Consider the following 25,928-nt stretch of genomic DNA (forward strand, 5'->3'; position numbering starts at 1 on the left):
CAGTGACCTAAAGTTTATAATTTTTGTGTCGTTTTGTCTCTTTTAGAGAGTTGTCTCATTGACAATCATACCACATCTTTTTTATAGGTAATACAAAAAATCCGCTACAAGAGGTCGTCTCCTGCCACTCCTAAAAAAACCATTCGTTTATAACAGAATAAAACGATTCACACACTTTATCAGAACAGTTTTTATTCCAATCGACAATAAAACCTTAATTATTGTATATTAAACACAAGCTTATATTTCATATCTGGTCAGAAAGGAAGTCTGTTTATTTACATTTTTTATCATATGCACTCGAAAAAGTGGTCATACTCGAAAAAAAAACCGATCAAATCCCTAAAAAATCACGAACCTAGCCGGACACTACACCTACCGTGAGCATATTCAGTCAAAAACTTGAGATCATTACAGATGACAGTCGATTACTTTAAAAATAAAAATGTAATTAATTACTATTATACCTAAACTTCACACACAAAATTAGGATAAAAGGGACAATTTTGCTTTCATTATATTTCTATTTTGAATAGTGATTTTACTTGCCAACATCTTACAATGTTCGTTCCCTAGGCAAATATTTTAATGAAGATTTCAATGAACGTAATTTTTATTTACTGGTAAATTATTCAGGGCTTTCATTACCCTAAATTGTCTTTTTCATTTTTAGCCATGGCGTTGTCAGTTTGTTTTGGATTTACGAGTTTGACTGTCCCTTTGGTATCTTTCGTCCCTCTCTTTTTTTAAACTTTAACTAAAATCTTCCAAAGGTACGCATATGTTGTTTGGAAGTTTTGATGTAGCCTTAGGACAAAAAATTGAACAGAAGCCCAGAAATGTAGATCAGAGTTAATTTACCGATCCTTTTAAATAAATTATTTCTTAACGATTTCAAATATAACACTTTTCCGTTATTGTTGGTCCTCAATGCTGTCATACTATAGGCCTTTTTAACTTTATTGCTTCGACCTCATTGATGGAAAATTAACTGACAACGCCACGGTTAAAAACAAAACAAAATCACGGATAAAATATAGTATACAAGACACACAACGTAAAAATCTAAAGACTTAGTAAGACGATCCATACAATAAACTAGGGTTGATATCATGTGAAGGGTATTCAAATCCTGCTCCACATGTGGCACCCGTATTGTTGCTCATGTTAACAAAATCCCGGTAAATAATCCGATTCGGGAGGTCACATTCGAAAAAAGGAACGCGGGTACAAATGTATACAACCAGACTATTGTCTTCCGAAGATGACTGTTTCAATTCAGAAATAATGTAGTTTAGGCGAGTGACATTTTTCGAAAAGACGCCTTATTAATGACTTTAACGCACCCACCCTAATATACGGCTATATTAAATGTCATTCGAAAGCTTATTACCTCTACTTTCTGTTTTTCCCGGTCGGCAATAAATTGAACGGTACCTTTTTCGTTAAATCAAGGTCAAAGGTTAAAATTGAACGTTCCAATTTATTGTGGATTTTAAAAAAACAACTATATAAACCTCATAAAACAAAATACTATGAATCAAAATCAAATTCAAACTTAAGGTGGTTCGCTACTCAGTTTCAAAATAACAAGATTTGCATAACACTAGTAATTATTGATAGGGGATTATTGAAGGAACCGAAGTAGGAAAGACAAAATATAGGTCAATTTGCTTGTTTTCTAGATTTTTGCCATTGAAATTTTGGTGGGAAAATATTCTATGTTGATTTTTTCATAGCTTTAACATTGACAAGTTTAAGTGCTCAACAACTATCAAAAATATAACAAGGATTGTATAATACTTTTACAGATGGCTTATGACTGAACATGTTAGAGATTAATAAAAAGAAAAAAAATAGAGTCAACGGGATTTTTTAAAGCATTAAAATAGATGATATCAGCGGATTCCGAAAATCTGACAAAAACTCAAAACATGACAAGCGATCATCCTTCAATGTTTATTGTGCTACATTTGCAAATAAAAATCATTTCAAGCTTTTGCAGGTCTCTTAAAAAACACAATCTGCAAATGAGGATCATTTGCTTTTATTGGTTAGATGAAATTGCTGACATCAGCAGATAATGATCAACCATATTTGACAAAAGTGTAATGAAGACTTTTAAGCAACAAAAATGATACATTTGTCAAAAAATGAGATTTCCGTTGTGGAAGGTGTTACAAAGTTTGTGTTCGTTCAATGTTCTAATGAAAACTGTTTGTACTATGCGCTCTTCAAACTCAAATCTTGCGTATTCATTTAAATGTTAGATCATTACTATATACTTAAGTAGTTGTTTTATTGAAAATATGACTGAAAATGAATTATCCAGATTAAATAAGATTGAATATCCTTTCTGGATAATTGTTTTCACACTGCTGTTTTATATAGTGTACTCACATTTGGGTAAAGTGTTTCTTTTAAAAGAGGTTTTGTGTGTCGGTCGTATTTTCCCGTCTTGCTCATGCTTTCATCTGTTTTTCTTCGACTATGGATTGAGACCCTTCTTGTTATTTTATTCCTTATTTCTACCAAAGAAGAAACAACATTATGTCCAAAGCAGAGCGAAAAAAGACAACAATGCTTAAAACTTAGATATTGATGCAAAATATAAAACAGTAAAACAACAAAAAAAAGACCTCCAAGTGAACAAGTGAAAATTCAAAACAAAGTATCTTTTCAAATGACAAAAACAAAAGCCGAAAAACATCAAACGACTGGAAAACTGGTCATTAACCTAGTTGTTCTGTCACCCTGTCTCTCTATCTTTTAAGGATATAGCAAAAATGTAGTATTCATCTTGTTCATACGTCCTTTTTTTCTAAAGATCTTACAAGCATTCACATCCATCTGTTATTTAAAAACCTTGTAGTAAGCAATATTCCTCTGACGTTGCTTGGTAAAATTAAGAAAGTGCACATATGGTGTTTATACGTGAGGGATTTGTTTTAAAAGGTAGATCTCTGACTTCGTTATTCTCATACGATAAATGAACAGGCGAGTCGTGATAGATAAAAAAAAGTCAGATTGTTTTTATCCATGTTTTTTTTATACTTTTACATAACATGTGTATGACTTTTGGTAAAAAAATCAAAAATCACTTAGTATTGTTATGAGATATTCGCACATTGACCTTTTGTTGTGATATGACGGAAATACCATACAAAGTTTTGACGACTGGGCCAAAAAGATAGTATGGATGTTGTGCTTTCGAATGATATATGGTTAAACCGTATGTTAGGTGGGTGCAGTGAAAATCAAAATGTATGGTTAATGTCACTCGACTAGTTGTATCTCAATTGTTTTTTTTTATAAGAGTGTTTGTTTTTGTCTGATTATATTGATATCCATATTTTAAGTTTTCTTTTGAAAGCAGTAACTTTTAGAAGCGCTGGTGTTGTCTGAACGTGATAAATATCCATGCATATATGTATTTGTTTGACTCATTCATTCGACAGAGGAAACGTCATTTTTAATACATTTTCTTTTGTTTATTTTCTTTTTAATTCTGACTACATACACGAGAAAGAATTATTGATATAAGGGATGCATTCACTTTTTGAATCAAACAATAAGTAGCGCGTTCGAGATATCTGTTCGGGTGTTATATTAACTCACAAACTACACAATTATGTAAGAAACGTGGCTTATGATACATAATCTTTTCCTGATGATGAAAACCAGTACACAAAAGGACTCTCCTATGTGTATTAACAATTGGTGTAATTAAGAAAAAAAAACGCTCTTGTTTTACAGTTTTAAATGGGCTGTTGAATCAAGGTAAGCAGTAAAATTGAATAATATTATGTGTTTTTTTCTCCAGATAAATCTAATGACAAGAAAGACCGACTGGACAGAGCATTCGCCAAAAGCAAAACGAAAAAAGCCTTTAATATTCCAGAAACGGAACTGCACATCTCAAAAAACTTACAAGATGCTGGTGACAATACACCAGATGACAAGCCAATAGATGACAAATATGCAGGTGAAAAAACTGATAAAACAATGGAAGCTATCGAATTTTCGAAACAAGAAACGAATGACACCATTAACACCAAAAGCATCATCAATCACAAGGAATCTGAAACCGACATTCAAAACATTGTTAAAACGAATGACAACATCCAACGAGATATTAAAAGAAACGATTATAAACAATTGCTGGATACCTCAAATGACAACCCGAATGAGGCCAAATCATCGAAAAAAGATTACTTTATCGGAAAACAAGATAAAACAAGAACAGAAACAATTGAAGAATCAGAAGAAATCCAAGTTGAACGTAAGACTCAACCCTTAGAAATGCCATCTGATCTGATGTCTAACATATATTCTAATTCTTCTAAAGAAGATTCGAAGAGTGAGAGCCAGTATGCACCATGCGGACTATGGGACTTTGCTGGACAGCGTGAATTTTATGCTACACATCAGGCATTTTTGACAAACAGCTGTATATATATATTGGTTGCAAGTATGAAAGAGGAAGTTGAAAAAAAGAATGTGAGCTTTACAGAATTTGGAAATCTAGGAGGTATTTTAAATATCGTCGATCGTAATCAAAGTAAAATATATATGATAATTTAAATGTCAATTGTTCGTGACTACTTGATAGGTGTTTCCTATTCATAATGTCAAATATATGATTATATAGGCTAGAACGTCAAATTAAGCTATGACCTAGAGATCATTTTCAAGGTCATAAACCAAGGACCTCAAATCAAAAGACCATATATTTGGTTAATGAGTTAAGTCACCATATGTATATCTTTAAAAACAAGACGGTAGAAAACACCCTGTTACGTTCAACGTACACTTGCAATCAAAATTAACGTTGTTACAACACGTCGCTACTAACAATTTAGTAAAAATAATTTGTTGATATTTGAAACGGTTTTTTGGAATAAATGAAAATAAGCCAAATTCAAAAAATAGAATATGACCTTGACCTTTGACATTGACCTCATTTTTTTTTTACCAAAGACCTCAAATCAAAATATCCTTGGTCTCTATCACTCATGGTTCACAAGATAGAAAGGTTCACTTATATCAAATGCATAAGATGAATAACTCTTATATGGAGCGTTCATATTTCTTCGGTCAAAATTGGACAATTCATGCGAAGAATATGACGAGCAATTTCATAAAATAATTGGTTACTCAGGGTAAATATCAAAAGTGCATTAACAGTTCGATATCATATACCAAATATCTAAGCGACAAATTTCGAAACAAATATATATCGCAAGATCAAAATTAGGCGGAAGAAAAAAAAATCAGAAGAAAAACAATAGGTCTTTCCACAAAAAAAATGGAAAGACCTAATTAAAAATTAATTCTTCAGAGATCAATTAAAGGTCTTTCCTTCTCGATAATAGAATGAAATTCAAAAAACGGTGTTGGAAAATGTCACTCCTGTTTCATGTAATTTGTTACTTTAAACTAATATATGAAAAAAAGGGTTACTCTATTACAGACTTCCGGTTATTTCAGGTTGACCTGATAAATAATGAAATGTCTTCAACCAAATGCAGAAGACTTTTATTTTTATGAACCTTAATAATTTTTTAGCAGAGGTCAAAATTTACCTTAAACCTTGACCTCAATTTGAAGGTCATAGCCAGTAATCTGAAATCGGAAGTACCCAAGTCAATCACTTGTATGGTTTTGGAGAAACCACTATAAAAGAGGGACGAAAGATACCAAAGGGACAGTCAAACTCATAAATCTAAAACAAACTGACAACGCCATGGCTAAAAATGAAAAAGACAAAAAGACAAACAATAGTACACATGACACAACATAGAAAATGAAAGAATAAACAACACGAACCCCAACAAAAACTAGGAGTGATATCAGGTGCTCTGGGAGGGTAAGCAGATCCTGCTTCACATGTTGCACCCGTCGTGTTAAGGGTTGACCGAAACAATTCGACCTAATAGGTTGAAGTTGCACCCTATCTTAAACAATTGTCTGGCAAACACAATCACATCTTTAACTGTTAAGATTTCTTTTGAAGAAAGATAACAAGCAAAATTGCAAATTAAGAACACTTAACCTTTGACCTTGACCTCAACTTCCTCCGAATAGACCAGGGACTTCATATTTAAAGATTTTAGGCCTCTGCGACTTACAATGCATGAATTTGTAGAACTAATCACCAAATTAAAATTTTCAAAGGGAAATTACGCCAATAATTTGTCATCCGATCACATCAGTATGGATATGGTATTTATAACGCTCAGAGTAAAATCATCAAATATAAATGACCAACAAATATGCCATGTATTATGTCTTAAGTATTATTATAACTTGCAACATATGCTGTCTCGGTGGGTCTTTGCTGATTTTAGTCAAAAACTGTAACGCATATAAATACGAAAATAGATCAGCAACAAGTGTTGTACAGTTATTCCCCATTAGACTTCCTATAACTTGTCGATTTTCGGAATCTCCAAAGCAAACAACAATTTAATCTAGTAAAAATTTAAGGGAAGTTATAGTATCAAAACATGTCCAATTGACATAGTTCTTTTGTTCACATGACCATATCAATGATAATAAAGGTTAACACATAAGTGCTGACTACTGGCCTGATGAAACACCCGGGGAAAAAAACTCAACCAGAAGTGGCATACACCCAGTAGTTGTTGATAAACTTATCATAGATACCAGTATTAAAATGATGTATTTGCACCAGACACGCGTTTCGTCTACAAAAAGACTCACCAGTTAGGCTCGAATCTAAGAAAGTTATAAAAGCCAAATAAACGTACTTGATTGCTGATGTTGAATATAAAGATAAATATTAAGTAAATCTAAATTATTCCAAAATCTAACAAAATCATGATCAGGAATCATGTCGATGGTTTTCAATAGGTCAATTTCAGATGAGATATAAATCCCCCAAAACACTTGTTCATGTCATGCTGTAAACACTATCATGATACAGTAATGTTTTGGTTGAATAGAAAGCAAACAATCATTCTGATTCTGACAAAAATTCTCGTGAATTTAAAAAATTAAAAGGGAAGATATGGTATGATTTCCAATAAGACAAGTCTCAACAAGACATCAAAATTACCCAAACATTAACAACTATAGGTAACCGTAACGCCGCCTTCATCATGCGAAAACTCCATACCGTATAGTCAGATATAAAAGGCCCCGAAATGACAATGTAAAACAATTCAAAGTTGATTTACAGATGAAAATGTGGTTACATAATAAAAAAGTCATTGTATCAAAAAAAAAATGTTTATAGTTAACAAAATATAAGTTGTCGCTGCAAGTCTTTTCAAAAATATTTTTTTCTAGTCATGGCTTATATCCCATGTCTTTCAATTATACACTGAAACTAACATATCTAGTCACTACTGATAAAAGCTGATATTCTCGAAACTTTAACACGAAGAGGTCTGACATTTTCAAGAACCGACAAAAAAAAATATTTATCAATTTATATGACTTAAAATTCTCTTTATACCAGGTTAGTGTCGTTTTAGTCTGATGATGCTGAAATCTAGAACCACAATAAAATATTGTTACTAGCGCTTTCATGCCTTCTGTCAATCTTCAGGCTACGTTTTAACAACGTCCTTGACGACACTGCCGTTGGTAACGTTTATTACGTTACAATAACGATAAGGGGAGATAAATCCAACGTATTTACGTAGATCCGTTTAATTTTGGCTGAAAGTCCTTTACAAAGTGTGCTTCCTTTGCCAGACTTTTATATTTGTTTGGTTCGTTCATTTTATAGAATGGATATACGGCAAATTTTCCACTACTGAACGTTTCGAAATGTTCGCTCACATCTTGCATTCGTGTGGATTGGTCTCGTATCTGTTGTCTGTGAACACGAACTCTTTGACAAATTGAATTACCAGTCTGTCCGATGTACCATTCCTTGCAAGTGCTGCATACAATACAGTAAATTAGGTTTACCGTTTTGCAATTCATGTCTGCATTTGGAACAATGGTTTGGCCGTTTTTCAATGTTATTTGCGGGCCAGTTGCCATATATTTACAAAGACCATATCTAGGGTCATTGCATTTTGAAACGTTGTACTGTATTCCATTTGGGTAATAAAACTTAGCCCTTGTTAAAATCTTTTTAAGATTTAAAGGCTGTCTTTTACTTTTCAGAAATTTTTCTGTAGGGAAAAGCTTTTTTAATTTTTTCGTTTTTTGTAAAACCGGCAAATTTGCTTTTATGACGTTGAATATGTCAGGATTGTACGGGTTATCAGTGCTTACAAACGGGATAAGTTCTGTATTAATCTCTTTACGAGTTTTGAGTTCCGTCATTGGTACTGCTTTTGCCTTTTCTATTCCCTTTTCTATTAGTGGGTTTGGATATTTTTGTTCTTTCAAAACACCTTTAGTTCATTCAAACGTAATTCCTTCGTGAACTCATCACTTACAATTGTACATACACGTCGTGCAAGACAAAACGGGATGTTTCTTTTCGTATGTGAAGGATGACATGAATGAAAAATCAGGTATCCGTCTTCTTATAATATATATCTGTGGTTAAGGTTGTTCCATTCTTTAATATCAAAATATCTAGAAATGGCAGTCTATGTTCGCTAGATTTGATGGTAAATTTTATCGAAGGATGTAATGTGTTTATCAGATTACGAAACTTCTCTAAATTGTGACTTTTGTTTAAAATGATAAAACAGTCGTCTAAGAATCGCTTCCATTCCGATTTTATAGATATAAGAAGATGTGGTGTGAGTGCCAATGAGACAACTCTCCATCCAAGTACACTTTAAAAGCTGTATCAAATTCACTTCCAACTTGTTGATACATTTTATCCTCCAGAAATCCTATCACGAGAGTTGCGTATGTGGGAGCAACTTTTGTTCCCATAGCTGTACCAGAGATCTGTAGATAAAATTTTCCATCAAAGAAAATTATATATATATGTATATACATTTGCATTTTAATTTATTTCAGAATATGTTGATTTTTGGTTTGACAATATTCATTGTCATCAATCAGAAGAGAAATCCGTACCGGAGTCACTCGACCCTCCAGTCATATTGGTATTCACAGAAACAGACCAGTATACTAAAGTAGGAAGTTAATATGTTTTTAAGTGATAATTATAATTTCATTGCTTCGTATACTTTTTCAATTTCGGTAAAAGGGAATAAAAAAAACATGAAGAAAATAGCTTAATTCAGTAGATTTAGCGTATCTCTTCAGATGGTCAGTATCAATCACATTTTCCTGGTTTTTTTCTGTTGTTTTTTTTTGTTTTGTTTCGTGGCTTTATACAAATAAACTTCCACCATCCAATATAATTATGTTAATCAATATCTATATCAGCTGGTTATACACATATCCTCAGTGGTTGATATAATATTGCACCCAGTAATGTTAAGTTATGGGCATAGAAAAGTTTAGAGGAAAGAAACGAATACAAGATAGTATTTATACGTTTCAGAAACCAAAATGTGAACTACTTTGCACAATGCAATGCACAGGAGCTCACTGGATAAAGTACGCAGTTGTTTCTTATATAACTACTCTGGAGCTCATAAAATGAAGCATTAAAATCAACATATTGTCATCTGAGATATATATTCTTATTTTTACCATTGTAATGGAAAAGCAAGCACACACATACGAAAACACTTGCCCTAATTGACCGTTCCCTTGAAAATCGATAAAGTGAAGGTTTGTTTTGTCAACATGATCCCATAGTAATGCTCATGGTTTTCTAATGTTGTCCACTGCTCATCAATCCAAAATGAATACATGAAATACCAATATTAAAAAATAAATATATAAACATATCCACATACTGTACCTATGGGTGGGAGTAGTGGGAAATGATAAAGAACATCATCATCCCAAACAGGCAATATGCATAAAATAAACATAGTCCTAAAACCAACCACCACTTGGATATTGAAAGAATGAGGATGTATCACATGTACTTCCGCCAAAAATATCAACTAATGAGGTTATACAATATAAAAATTTCGTTTAGTGTATGTTTTAATTTTCATATCAAACTTAACAAATTTTGAAATCTGGATAATTGATTTATCTCTCAAATATAACATAATCTTTTTACATTTTGCAAACATCATTCAAAACAATGCATTTTAAGATTTTTTTACCTTTTGGCAGGTTGCTAGAGAGAGAGAGAGGTTCGTGCAAAATATGTATTAGATAACTTGCATGTAGTACATGTACTCAATAGGTGTTTTCTCTCAAGATCATATTTTTTTTTTTTTTTATTTTAGAATTTTTTCAAAGGTGCATATCAGTTCTAAGACAAGTGAAAAAATAAGCCTGGCAAATAATGGGAAGTTCCCAAAATATCTATAAAATGCACCATTTGTAATAGTTTTTGCACCTTAATATTTTAACTAATTAAAAACTGATTTAAGTAAAATTATATTCCTGCCAATAACTTGAGTTAAAGTGTATAGATCTTTATGAATTTTTTTTTCAAAAGGTTCAATACCACAAAAGGAACGTAGGCAACATTTTTTGGGATGATGGTTCGAACTGGTTTGGAATTAAGAGCCAAAAGGGGCCAAAAACAAGCAATTTATATTTTAAGGATAATAACTTGTGTATAAGTATTTCAATTGCTCTGATCTTGTACCATAATGGTTAAAACCAGTAGTAGATGGTTAGAATTCAATTAATATGTTATGGGTTCAAAGTTAGGAATTAAGTTCCAATAAATAAGGGACCAAAGACAAGCATTTTCTAGTTTCAAGACAATTAATTGTGTGTAATTGCATGGATCTCTTTCAAACTGTACCACAATGTTCCATACAACAAAAGGGAGGCTGGGATTGAGTTTTGGATTAATTGCCCAAAATATGTAGGAATTAGGGGCAAAAAAAGGGCCAAAAAGAAGCATGTTTCTAGTTTCCAAACAATAACTTTTGGTTTAAGTGTATATATATCTCTGTAAGTCTACTACAAGGTTCTATACTACAAAGGAAAGGATGGAAACGAGTGTAAGGGTTATTGCTTAAAGGGGGTTTCAATAAGTGGGGGGTATTTGTTGTAAACAATTTTTTTAAGGGATTTCTTGTTTTTCAAAATTTTTCAAATTTCAATTTTTTTAATTGCACAGTACTGTGCAATAGGTTTATCTGATCTTTGATCTCATTTATTTTTGTAACAAAAACCTTTATTTTGTCAAATATTCCTTCACAATCCAAAATCAGACAGCATCAAGCTTGCACATGTTGAACATTTTGACCAAATTTAATTTGCTCCAACCTTCAGAGTCCAACCACTGCGGTTGTATAAAACTGCGCCCTGCATAGCACATGGTTTTCACATACTTTCAATTGATGTCAGTCTTATAAAAAGCTTGTTATATGAAACAGAGTTGTGAACATACTTGTTCTTCAAAATATCTTCCTTTTTGAAACTTTTGATTGGAATTAAACCAATTATAGGGCCAATCACTCATTGAATGTCTAGATTAGAAGGTTGTATATATTAGAGTGTATGTAAAAACATGTGGTCAATTTTTTTATCTACGAAAAAAGTTTATATGTGCATGTATGATGTGCCATATAACAGTTTCTGGTTTATATCTCAGATTAAATCCAGATAAAAGAGAGACAGTTGAGGTGACCCTACTTCTTCAAAAATCGAAAGCTTTTCCAAGATTATCATGATTGTCCCCTCTCCAACTCCAAAGAGCATCTCTTTCCTGTTTGTTGATACTTTGAAATTTTGATTTTAAGATCCCTAACGGCTAACGTCGAAGTGGACTTAGGTTTGCACTGCGTCTGTTGTTCTGTCAGTTCTGCAAATCAGACTTTGTTTGTTCCTGTAGATTTTGATTTGATATTTGGTTTATTAATTTATCATGACAAGTTACAGGTCAAACTCGTTTTTCACGCTTTAAGCTTTTCTCTTTGTTCAGTTAAAGCCATTTCTCTTGAATTCAATTTTAATGAAGTAACTATTCATTAGAAGATTTCTGATCAAACGGAAATAAATTATTTTTTAACTCACCTGGCCCCACGGTCTGAGTGAGCTTTTCTCATCACGTGGCGTAATCGTCCGTCATCCGTCGTCGTTAACTTTTACAAAAATCTCCTCCTCTGAAACTACATAGCCAAATTTAACTAAACTTGGACGCCATAATCAGTGGGGTATCTAGTTTGCAAAATCTGTCCAATGATTCGGATAACCAACCAAGATGGTCGCCATGGCTAAAAATAGAACATAAGGATAAAATGCAGTTTTTTGCTTATTACTCAAAAAACAAAGCATTTAGAGCAAATCTGACACGAGGTAAATGTGTTTATCAGGTCTAGATATATCTGCCCTTAAACAATCAGATGAATCGGACACCCCGTTGTTAGGTTGCTGCCCCAGATTTGGAAATTTAAGGAAATTTTGCTGTTTTGGTTATCTTGAATATTATTATAGATAGAGATAAACTGTAAATGGTAATAATGTACAGCAAAGTAGGATTTACAAATACGTCAACATGACCAAAATGGTCAGTTGACCCCTTAAGGAGGTATTGCCCTTTGTACAGTCAGGGACATTACTTTAACAAGTAACATTTAAAATTACTTATACAAGTAATGTTGAAAACGAGGTCATTTTAAATATTACTTATATAAGTAACTTTTCTAAATATCATTTTTATAGGTATCCAACTATACAGATTTTGCTAGCTTTAACAAATTTGCACAGTCATCTGGTTATTTTTCCCATGAAACACTAATTGACTTTCTGACGCACTTATCTATCATATCGACGGTTTTGGGTCAAAGATTGGTCTCTTGGGACTATTAAAATATAATTTTCCTCAAAAATCTTGAAGGCAGACAGATATAAATAGATTGAAACTTGTGAATTAATTAAGACTTGAAGTTATGTATAATGTGTAACCCAAAACAATTACATATGTTCCTTAAATAAGTGTTATTACTAATTTTTTTAAAGATGTCAAAAATAACTTATTAAGTAATATTTTTGTCAATATTTTTAAAGTAACCTTTAATCTCTATACTCCTCATAAATCAAATAAATTCTTCATTTTATGATATAAAATACTGTAAAAATCATGAAAACTACATTTATTCCATGCTTCTATTGAAATTTAAAATAACTCTATTGAGTTATTTTATAATTTTTAAAACAAAAATTACCTATATAAGTAACTTAAAAAAAATCCTTGTTTAAGAAATGCCCCTGACTGTTGTACATGTTGTAGTCAATTTTTAACCATTTTTCGTAAATCTTAGTAATCTTTTAGACAAATTTTCTCCTCTGAAACAACTGAGCCTATTTAAACCAAACTTGGCCACAATCACCATTGGGGTATCTAGTTTGAAAAATGTGTCCGTTAACCCGGCAAACCAATCAAGAAGGCCGCCATGGCTTAAAATAAAACATAGAGATAAAATGTAGTTTTTGGCTTATTACTCCAAAAAACCAAAGAATTTAGGGATATCTGACAGGAAGTCAAATTGTTGATCAGGTCAAGATCTTTCTGCCCGGGAATTTTCTGATGAATCGGATAACCGGTTGTTAAGTTGCTGCCCCTCAATTGGTTATTTTTAGGAAATTTTGCTGTTTTTTTGTTTGTTATTATCTTGAATATTATTATAGATAGAGATATACTGTAAACAGCAATAATGTACAGCAAAGTAAGACCTAACAATAAGTCAACATGACCAAAACATTCAATTGACCTCCTTAGGAGTCATTGCCCTTTATAGTCAATTTTGAACAAGTTTCAAAAAATTTGTAAATTTTCACTAGCATTTCCACTGTAACTACTGGGCCAAGTTCCTTAGAGATAGAGATAACTGTAAGTAGCAAGATTATTTAGTAAGATCTATAAACTCATCACCATCACCAGAACACAATTTTGTCATGAATCCATCTGTGTCCCTTGTTTAATATTATGCTTATATTGGTGATTTTGAATCTGTTCAAAGTTTTGATTTTTCTACCCTGTATACCACATTGCCTCACATTCTCATTAAGAAAAAATTCACACACCTAATTAAATGGGCATTCAAAAAATCAGAATGTGAATATATATGTTCAAACTCTTTTAGGTCATTTTTTAGTAGCAATAAACAAAAAAACTATGTTAATTGGACATGCTTTGATACTATATATGCCCTGGAATTTTTACTATATAACATTTTTGTTCGCTTTGGGGATTCCGTATATCGTCAGATTATCGGAATTCCAATGGGGACTAACTGTGCACCACTTATTGCGGACCTCTTTTTGTATTGTTACGAGTTACAATTTATGACAAAAATAAGCAAAGACCCATCAAAACAACATCTGATAAACAAATTTAATAATACTTTTAGATATTTGGATGATATTTTGGCTCTCAATAATGACGACTTCAGTATGTATATTAATGAAATTTATCCTGGTGAACTTACTTTAAATAAAGCTAATACTAACAATGGCCACTGCCCTTTCCTCGATCTTGATATCTTTATCACTAACGGAAAGCTGAATACTAAAATTTATGATAAAAGGGATGATTTTTCATTTCCTATCGTTAATTATCCGTTTTTAGATGGTGACGTTCCCTTGTCACCATCTTACGGTGTTTATATATCTCAACTTGTACGATTCGCTCGTGTATGTAACAATGTTTTAGATTTTAACGAGAGAAATTTATGTATTACTGAAAAATTATTACACCAGGGTTTTCGATATCACAAACTAGTCAAAACATTTACTAAATTTTATCATCGGTATAAAGACATCATTCGTAAATATAGCTCAACATGCAGACTTTTTATACGTTCAGGTATTTCACATCCAATTTTTTATGGAAATATTCTTTATAAAGCACAAAGGTGTCAGTATTCACCTCATAAACTTACAAAACCTTTGAATAGACTTATTAAGGAGGGATATAATTACGATACTGTTGTCAAGTCATTAAAGATTGCATATTTTGGCGTTAATATTGAGTCACTGATAAGGTCTTTGCGTCGGAACTAAACACATTTATTCTAAAAACAGTTGTTGGCATGACACGGGTTATGTTCTTCTCATATATGTTATGATGGTATGATACTAAACCCCTTACGGGAAGGATTGTGCCTGATGTTCATATGATGAAATCATAATCTTTCAGTCAGTTTAATTGAAGTCTGGAGCTGGCATGTCAGTTAACTGCTAGTAGTCTGTTGTTATTTATGTATTATTGTCATTTTGTTTATTTTCTTTGGTTACATCTTCTGACATCAGACTCGGACTTCTCTTGAACTGAATTTTAATGTGCGTATTGTTATGCTTTTACTTTTCTACACTGGTTAGAGGTATAGGGGGAGGGTTGAGATCTCACAAACATGTTTAACCCCGCCGCATTGTTGCGCCTGTCCCAAGTCAGGAGCCTCTGGCCTTTGTTAGTCTTGTATTATTTAAATTTTAGTTTCTTGTGTACAATTTGGAAATTAGTATGGCGTTCATTATCACTGAACTAGTATATATTTGTTTAGGGGCCAGCTGAAGGACGCCTCCGGGTGCGGGAATTTCTCGCTACATTGAAGACCTGTTGGTGACCTTCTGCTGTTGTGTTTTTTTATTTTGGTCGGGTTGTTGTCTCTTTGACACATTCCCCATTTCCATTCTCAATTTTACATAGACCAGACATGGGGTAATCGTAATCAGTAATCGTAATTATATTTTGAAGTGTAATCCTATGTAATCAGTAATCATGCCATTTCTGATTACAAGTGATCGTAATGTAATCGATTACATTGCAAAAAAACAGGACTGGTGTAATCATGATTACGTTTAGATTACTTAAAGATTACATTCATTTGATTACTTTCTGATTACAAATAATCTGGTATATATAAGAAAATAGTTGTTGATAGACAAGATGAAAATAAGAAAATGGAAAGCCTGAATAGAAAATAATGACACTAGTATCCACAATGATATAACCTTGTTTAGTTCAATGTAATAAATTGTATCATCTACAATGTATATAAAAAAAATTGTACAACTAAGTCTTTTATGTTGTTAAAAGTTTGCTAAAGGAAATTGCCTCTCCAATATTTCGTTGTGAGATTGAGCTCTTATCATACAAGAATATGCCTTGAAAGCATTTTTGTTTCCTTATACTAGTATTAAAAATTTCTGATATTAACTACAATTTCGTATAAATTGACCCAAAATTGACATAACTACATTGAAATTAAAATGCAGAAACATGTACTATATAGTTCCAATTTGACCTTGTAGTTAACATGAATATGTGAGCCCACTTAATTCAAATGGAAGTTAAAACCAGATTTCATTCATTGACAAATTGAATAAATTTGTTTTCCATAAATTTGTGTATAATATGTGCTTTCTAATTTTTATTCTTAAATAACTTTTTGCCTTATGACTCATCAGTGTAATCAAGAACATGTACAGTGTAAACATATGGTATAAAATTACAAACAATATTCATAGTAAATATTAGGTGACGTCAGAAGTTTCATTAATACAAAATATCTTTTAATACAATAAACTGTTTCTTAATTTAAAGAGAAATGTATATACTTTCCTAGGTTACAAAGCTGTTTTGTTTTTTCACCTGACAATAATTCTATTAATTATTTTAAAATTAGATCAAGTATTAAAATTTTTCAAACAAATAATGACAATCAACCACTTTTAACATTATTGTTATTGTTTTTAAGACAATAAAATTTAAATATCCAAGCTCACCTATTGTTTGTTAAAAAAAATGGAAGTAGTGATTAACACCTGTAAAAACATTAATGAATGTGTCAATTATGTCCCAACAGACAATTAAACTATACTTGATTAACTTTTCCTTAAACATTTATTCAGGTTTTTTGTTAATAAGCCAGTTGGTTAAAATTTGTAGAAAAAAAATAAAGTTTTCTATACAATCATGTATCTATATGTTTTTTTACATCTTTATATCTTTTTCATGGAAAAAGCACACTTTTTCTATAGCTATTTTATCAAATACACATGTTACACTACTTCTTTAAAAAATCTTTCAAATAAGATGAATTAATTCACCAAAATTAGATTTTTTTTTAGGATAAAAAGTTATAAAAAAAACTTTAATATTGCAATATACAATGTAATCATAAGTAATCTAAAGTAATCATGATTACTTAAAAGATAAGTAATCTAATGTTATGGATAACATATGAAATAGGGTGTTATTGTAATGTAATTGATTACATTTTATTAGCAAAGTAATTATAAATTAATCAATTACATTTTAAAGTAATCGACCCCATCCCTGACATAGACCAAGGTGAGCGACACAGGCTCTTTAGAGCCTCTAGGTTAAAGACAAAATGAAATTATGGATGTTTTTGGTATTTAGTGGTTCAATTTTGTTCCAGTCTGATATTTGTGTGCAGAGTTGTGGTCTTTGGACATAGGAAATTCACTTAGATAGTCAGAATGCAACAAGTTTTTTCATTATCCTTGAAAATTTTGTCTCGATATTTTTATATTGTTTTTACCATGACAAACTATAGATCAAGTTAAACTTTTGTTGCATTACAATGAATTTGTATCTGTTCGGGGACTATGTATTACCATGCATTACTCACAAAATGCTTTTTTTTATCAAAATTTTCTCAACTCTGATGCTGCAAAATTGTTTGATATTTAGTTAAATTAGATATCAATGACTTTATTTTATTAATTCTTCTCAGATCTATTGAAACTTTTACTCTTTTTTGCTAATACCTTAATAATTTTCATTCATGACTAAAAACTTGTATTTAGACCATTTTGCACTTTTTTGTTACGACAGATCACCATAATAGATAGCCATGATATTTTTTAGGTAGATCTTGAGAAAAGAAAACAAGAATTAAACACGCAGCTATGTAACCAAAAAGGAAAACAGGCAAAATATCGCCACCATCGAAAAACGTTTTATTTGTCCAATACAGGCGATTCTAAAAAAGAGTTTGAAGATTTAAGAAATACAATTTCCGCGATCGCAATGAAAATGGAAAATTGGGGTAAACCCATGCCAACAAAATGGATTCTTCTGGAACATTTGATTGAAATTAACAAAGAAAAGGGCCGGAATTACATAACGCTCGACGATGTGTACAATTTAGCTAAACACCCTGATATTGAAATAACAAATTTCAATGAATTGTTATCGTTCCTTCGTTTTCAATGTGAAGTTGGCAACATTATCTTTTTTGAAGATATAACAAATTTGATCATTCTGAATCCTCAATGGTTAGCAAATGCTTTTCGGTGTTTAGTGTCCCACAAACTCGACACTGACACTGCTGATCCACAAGTCTGCTCAGCGTTGACTGATTTAAAAGAAAAGGGCATAATCAGCGACCTTTTGATAACAACACTATTTAAATCAAAAGGTGGAAATCAGTTTTTTGAGCAAAAGGATGATTTGCTCAATGTGATGATGAGGTTTGACATACTAGTACAAATTGAGAGCACACATACCTTTATTATGCCAAGTATGATTCCGACTTCCTCGGTTCCAGAAGTTTGCAAAAGCATAGGCATTGTTGAAGGAAACTGCAAAACGAGTTCATGGTTTTGTCTAGAATTTGAATTTCTTCCACCAGCCTTCTTTAATCATTTATCTGTTTGGTTGATTCAAAAGTATACTCCCTGCAAGGGTACAGATGACAATGAATCGTTGGCGTTGTACAGAGGAGTATGTGTTTTTAATTTTGATAATTCTGGATGTGATAAACTATTGATGACAATGTCGACTAATGTAATAGCTCTTCGAGTTTTTTCATTTGATAGTGGAGAAAACAAACTAGGTAAACTCTGTTCTAGTGTTCGCAAAGAATTGGTCAGAAAAATCAAAGTTATTATAAAGAGATATAAGCTGTACATAAATTATGAGGAAAAGTACAAATGTAGCGGCGATCATTATGATACTCACACACAGACTCTTGAAGAGTTACAGAGTAAAGACCAAATACATTGTACGTACCACAAGATAGCCCACGAATCTAAGATAATATATTTACATTGGACAATGGAAGTTACTGAGGTTAGTATCTAATAATACATTTGTATCAGTTTTTTTACATCAAATGTGCTATCAAGTTTTAATTTTTTTCCTCCGATGTATTGTTTTTTATTTAACGCTGAATCGTTATTGACGATTACGTGGATAAGGAAGGGTTTAATTTCTTTTGTGAACTTAGATTAAGCTTCGGTGGTTGGATTTTAATTGTCTCAATTTTGTTCTGAATTTGGCATTCGACGCCTAATTGTTGAGGAAAACTTGTGTAATCAAATTGAATAACAGGGGTCACAAACTATTAAAAATTAAACTACACAAATTAATCGCTGTTTAATGTTCAAAATGTTTACCCTGTATGCAACTTTACCTTATATTCGTATTGAGAAAAAAATTACATTCAAATGGGCATTTTACAAGTCATAATACATATAATCAAACTGTTTTATGTAATTTTTTAGAAGCAACAAACAAAAGAACTATGTCAATTGGACATGCTTTGATACTATATCTGCCCTTGTATTGTTACTAGATAACAATTTGTTCGTTTGGGAGATTCCGTATATCGGTATTCCTATGGGGACTAACTGTGCACCACTTATTGCCTACCTGTTTTTGCATTGAATGTGTTACAATTTATGACTAAGATCCATCGAAACAACATTTGATACAAAAAGTTAACAATACTTTTAGGTATTTGGATGACGTAGTGGCTCTCATTAATGAAGTCCTCAGTATGTATACTAATGAAATTTACCCTGTTGAAGTAATTCTAAATAAAGTATATATTAACAATGACCACTGTCTGTCCTCGATCTGGATATGTATATCATTAACGGGAAGCTAAATACAGAAATTAATGACAAAAGAGATGATTTTTCATTTACCATCGTTAATTATCTATTTTTAGATGATGACGTTCCGTTGTCACCATCGTCTGGTGTTTATATATCTCATTGTACGATTCGCTATATGTATTACAGAAAAATTATTACACCTGTGTTTTCGATATCACAAACTATACGTTCAGGTATTTCACAACCAATCTTTTATGGTAATATTCTTTACAAAAGCACATTAATGTCAGTATTAGCCTCAAAAGCTTACAAAACATTTAAACAGTCGTATTCAGAAGGGATATATATGTAGTAACGATACTGTTGTCAAGTCATTAAAAATTGCATATTTTGGCTTTAATATTGATTTACCTATAGTGGTTTTGCTTCGAAATTGAACAAATTTATTCTAAAACCAGTTGTTGGTATGACACGGGTTATGTTCTGCTCATATATTTTATGATGATATCAGACTAAAAAGCTAACGGGAGAGATTGTGCTTGATATTCATATGATGAATATATAATCTTTCAATCAGTTTTAATAAGGTCTGGAAGTTAATTGATGTATTATTGTTATTTTGTTCAGTTTCTTTTGTTACCTTTTCTGACATCGGACTTCTCGTAAGCTGAGTTTTACTGTACGTATTGTTGTGTATTTGTTTTTCTACATTGGTTGGAGATATGGGAGCGAAGGTGGAGATTTAAAAAAAAAACATGTCTAACTCCGCCGAATTTTTGCGCCTGTCCCAAGTCAGACAAAATAAGACTGTTAGTTTTCTCATTTGAATTGTTTTACATTGTCTTATCAGGGCTTTTATAGCTGACTTTGCAGTATGTGCTCTGCTCATTGTTGAAGGCCTTACGGTCACCTTAAGTTGTTAATGTTTGTGTCATTTTGGTCTTTCGGATAGTTGTCTCATTGGCAATTATACCACATCTTCTTTTTTATGATACATATTTTAGGGACCAACTGAGGGGTGCGGGAGTTTCTCGCTGCATTGAAGACCATTGATGGCCGTCGAATGTTGTCTGCTCTGTGGTCGGGTAGTTGTCTCTAATGGGAAGGAAAAAAGTTGTTAGCTGTATATTTATATTGCAGTAGCCACATTCACTTATAGAATAACAACAACAAAAGCATGACGTGACAATAAAAGTTCCTTAATCCCTGATGACAACAAACCCACGACACATCTATGCAGCGCCACGACATGAAATTTGGTCAAAATACAGGTCAACTGTGATTGTCGTACGACAGTTGCACGATATTTTGAGCATCGGGCGCCGTCGTGTGTCGTGGAACGAAAATTGAACATGCTACTTTTTGGCTCTACGATTTTTTATCGTGTCAATGTCTTGTGGCTGTCGTGAGACTGTCTTACCACAGTCGATTGTCGTGCGATAAACAATTTCATGGGTCCCAATATAAACCATTTTAATAGAAAAAAAAATTGTACCGCTGTCGCACAACAACCGTGCGACAATCTCACGACTGTCGCAAGGCACTCGTGTTACAGTCGCACGATTGTCTCACGAATACCAAACAAAAAAAGATGTTTGCACACCATTGATTGTCTGTCATGCGACAGTGGTATGTTGTGCAACATATTTTTGTTTTATTTAGAAGTAAACAATTCGGCGGGAATGAAAGTTTGGAAAAACATACCGTCTTATATTTAAGGAGGACGGCTATTCCAAAGGAATGAATACGCTTGGCCCAACTGAATAGGCGCCTTGCAAACTATAGTCCTGTTAGCGTAGATTCCAGCCGATGAACAGTTTAAAAACAAGCGACATTCTTGTTTAAATTCTCTGAACAATTGTAATATGAACTAATACGAAAAACATCATTTAATTGGGCCGAAGGTTAAATGACACTGAACAATATTGAAGGCAAATGGGAGATGGCACGCAATATATCGGACTTTTTTTTATTTACTAGTAGTTCGGAGTCAAACGCGCAAGTGACCAACGAATGTTGTGCGACAGTCGTACAACCGTGTCATGATAGTAACACGCGCATCCCATGACATTAAAAACCTGAAAAAAGCCCGAAAACAACTCACGATTGACGAACGACTGTCGTACGACCGACTCAACAGTACAATTAAAATGAATAAATTGAATAAATTGTCCTAGAACTGAATGAAACTTTACAAATGAAATGAAATAAAATATTTCTTTAAGGATGTCCTTAGGTGAGGTTTTGGAATTTGTGTCAAATGTTCGGACTCCTTGGTGTTTTTCCATACAATACAATGTAAAATAATTTGCCCTATAACACCTATTTGTTTTTTTCAAAACTGTATAGCTCATGAAAGGTCATTTATTAAAATTTTAGAAGATTCTTAATTTCTTTCTTTTGTTTTGAGACCTATTAATACCAATGCAAATATAAGGTAAAAGTCCGAGTCAGCCTTTTCCCGCCAAATTTTAAATCTCAAATATCTCGAAAAGGAAGGCCATGACCCATCATTATTTTTAGCTTATTTTTATCCTTAATTGATTCTCCACCAGGTTATAGTCCTAAGTCAGGAATCTGATGTACAGTAGTTGTCGTTTGTTTATGTAATATATACGTGTTTCTCGTTTTGTTTATATATATTAAACCGTTGGTTTTCCCGTTTGAATGGTTTTACACTAGTAATTTTGGGGCCCTTTATAGCTTGTTGTTCGGTGTGAGTCAAGGCTCCGTGTTGAAGGCCGTACTTTAACCCATAATGGTTTACTTTTTAAATTGTTACTTGGATGGAGAGTTGTCTCATTGGCACTCACACCACATCTTCCTATATCTATATAGTATCAATTTTAACCTCTAATTTATTAATTTTCACTAAAAGTAAAAACACAAAAATACTGAACTCCGAGGAAAATTCAAAAAGGAAAATCCAACATCAAAAGGCAAAATCAAAAGTCCAAACACATCAAACGAATGGATAACAACTGTCATATTCCTGACTTGGTACAGGCATTTTCTAATGTAGAAAATGGTGGATTGAACCTGCTTTTATAGTTAGCTAAACCTCTCACTTGTATGACAGTCGTATCAAATTCCATTACATTGTCAACAATGCATGAACAAAACAAACATACTCAAAGAGTAAAAATGTCAAAAATAAGGGTACAGCAGTCAACCTCACCTAAGTACATCCTTAAAATAAATGTCTCTTATGAATTAAAAAAATAATTCAAATTTACTGTCACTTCACTTGAATATAATTGATAAAATGTCACTTTAAGCACTTTGTAATTTTCTTTACTGCATCTGTCTTGGCTCTTCAATGATATCTTTGCGTCTGGGTAGAAATGGAATCGGATTCACAAATTTCCAAAGGATATAATATAACAGTTGGTCTGATAAGGAAACATAATACAAATATTTTATTACTCCAACTCCCAAGTTTTAAAATGCTGTAACTGTAATAGTAACTGCAAATGTTGTAGCATGGTCTGAAATCATTAGTCTGGGTATCTTTTCCCTGCCTATGAATTTTCGGAAAGCTAGCATTATTTTTCAGTCATATCTGTCAAGATGAATAGTTCGAATACTGGCACATGTAAACAAACATATATACACTTTACGGAGTAGTACGTTGTCTTCTTGGGTGTTAAGCGCACCACTGAAATCGGCGCCGGAAATAGTACAATACAATGCAATATGACATATTGATGAATCAAGAGGTGAATTACAAAATACAATCACAAACAATTAAAGAAATAAATAAGTTAAACAACTTAGAAATGAAATACATGTATATAGAAAATTACTTTACTTTATATTATAATATTTTAATGTTATATTATTTTAGTTAACTTTGAAATAAATAAAGACACATTTTTAAGTACGTTAATATTAGTCAATGACAGTAGTCCTTTCATTTTTTCTTCCCTCGGATATTTCACATAGTACTCTGGAATATGCTGATTTCTGATATGTTTTACTAATAAAGAATTGCATTATAATGGTTCTTCGCACGATAATCTATCTATTGGTAGAGTTGGAGGATCTGGTGCTTTGTAAGCAACTCCTGTTACTTTTCGACAACTTTTGCATTTTCTAATTATGCACCCAACGTCTTGCCGCGGATCCAATATTTCTGCCTCAAATAAGTTACGGTAGCTCCTATGCCGAAATGCAAATTTTCAATGTGAATATCATTTATTGTTAGTCTATGCTTTTTGGTATCAAAAACGGGAATTTTGCATTCTCTGAAAGTGTTGCGTTATTAATGCGTCCACCACATCGTATTTATTCGTCTTTGTCCAGATATAACTATAATTGACGTATCAAACTATGCGTTGAATTTGAGCATAAGCTTCATAAACATTACTGTATCTTTGGTGTTGCACAGCTCTAACTTTTTCAAGTCATGATCGATAGAATGCCACTGTGGTCTAATTCCATAAGGTATTTGTTCGTCCAGCCCTAGTTTCTGTTTCCATAAATCCTGCATTCTAATGCAATTTGGATGTAACAGTTTTATTTCGTTGGCTAAAAGTTGCCGTCAAATCCAAAGTTGACCAGATGTAACTAAGGAGGGACCCGCCATTTTGAATTGATGAATCAACAAATGTTCGATTACTTCAATACAATCGAAAATTAAAAAAACACCTACCTCGAATTCGCCGTTTTAATGTAATTTTATCCGAATTTGAAGCGTACAGGTAACGTAGTAACTTCCAGTTTGTAAGTTTACATTTGTATGATGTCACGTTTAGCCATGACGTCCTCGCAAAAGCTAAAAAAAAGAGTATAACATATTTTCATGAGTTAGACACGGCTATATATGATTGGTAAGAGTTATGGAATATGATACATGACAAAAGTTAAATGCTCACAAATTAAACTTTACTGCACCTTCCAATATGTCAATTAGAAATTTAAAAGTGGCATAATATATATATATATATATATATATGTTATTTTAAGAATATTTGCCTGTGCAGATGATGTCAGTATTGCAGATACATGTATTTTTAAATTAATTGTTGCCGTGAGATTCAGACCCAAAATAAAACCATGTATGTATTATTAAATATTTGTTTTCAATTGATATTCTTGAAAAGTGAGGAGGATGCCACATTTTACCTAATGTTTACGATTCAATAGATGTAAAAAGATGAGGTACATGTCTGAGTCCCGATGAGAAAACTCTACATCTAAGTCACAATTTATAAAAGTAAACCATTATGTGTCAACATACGGTCTTCAACACGGAACATTTGCTCACATTCAATAGCAAGCCTAAAAAAAATACTAGTGCTTAACCATTCAAACGCGAAAACCAACGGTATAATCTATTTTACAGAAACGAGAAACACTTATAAACCACATCAACAAACGCCAACTACTGAACATCAGATTCCTGACAGCGGGTTTTACGTTTTAATGGTAGCAAACCTTCACACTTATGTGAAACAATAGTGTTCCATCACAACATATAAAGACACATTATAGAATATAATTTGACGTTGCTTAACTCAATCAAAAGACGAAGAATAAACACAAATGAATATACACAGAACGAACACACTTGATCTATGAGACAATGTATTAAACCCTCCCCCCCCCCCCCCCCCCAAAAAAAAAAGTGATGAATGTTAAAAGTTAAAGTAGTATACCGCTGTGAAATATAAAACAATTACAGGAAAACATTAACCTTGAAAAAATGTCCGTCATTTGCCATAATTTCATACACAGGTACATTTTTTGGTAAATAAAAATATTTTTTTTAAACCCCAATAAACCTGTAGCGTTAAAAGAGTGTAAAGTTTGTGTTAAGAAGAAATAGTTTTATTTTTGAATACCAACTTTGAAGGTAACACAATTTTTCTATTTCCAACAACCCGACAGCTGGTAAGAATAGACTCAATTCACGGAGGCAGAACGTTATAAAACGGAAAGAAAGTATCGAACATCTGGTGACTGATTATTTTTTATAATATTAATTCTGAAACGATAAAAAAAGATATCTAACTGAAATGGCAAAAGGTACTGTAGTGTTTTGGTAAAAATAAAATCTGAGATGAAAGTAAGAGCATTGGGTTTCAGCTCTTCCCATTCTGTTCTGCAACAAG

At 32.3% G+C, this 25,928-nt stretch overlaps 1 protein-coding gene across 1 annotated transcript in view; it reads left to right on the forward strand.

Annotated features, from left to right (window-relative positions):
- Positions 1 to 9,092, forward strand: part of LOC134727678 (uncharacterized) — a 43,783-nt gene extending 34,691 nt beyond the window's left edge. Inside the window, exons 10-11 of the mRNA XM_063592059.1 lie at positions 3,824 to 4,531; positions 8,962 to 9,092. Of these exons, the coding sequence (XP_063448129.1) occupies positions 3,824 to 4,531; positions 8,962 to 9,092 (839 nt within the window). The remainder of the gene's footprint in view (positions 1 to 3,823; positions 4,532 to 8,961) is intronic.
- The last annotated feature ends 16,836 nt before the right edge of the window (positions 9,093 to 25,928 follow it).

Source organism: Mytilus trossulus, chromosome 8 (assembly GCF_036588685.1).
Source record: "Mytilus trossulus isolate FHL-02 chromosome 8, PNRI_Mtr1.1.1.hap1, whole genome shotgun sequence".
Classification (NCBI taxonomy): Eukaryota; Metazoa; Mollusca; class Bivalvia; order Mytilida; family Mytilidae; genus Mytilus; species Mytilus trossulus.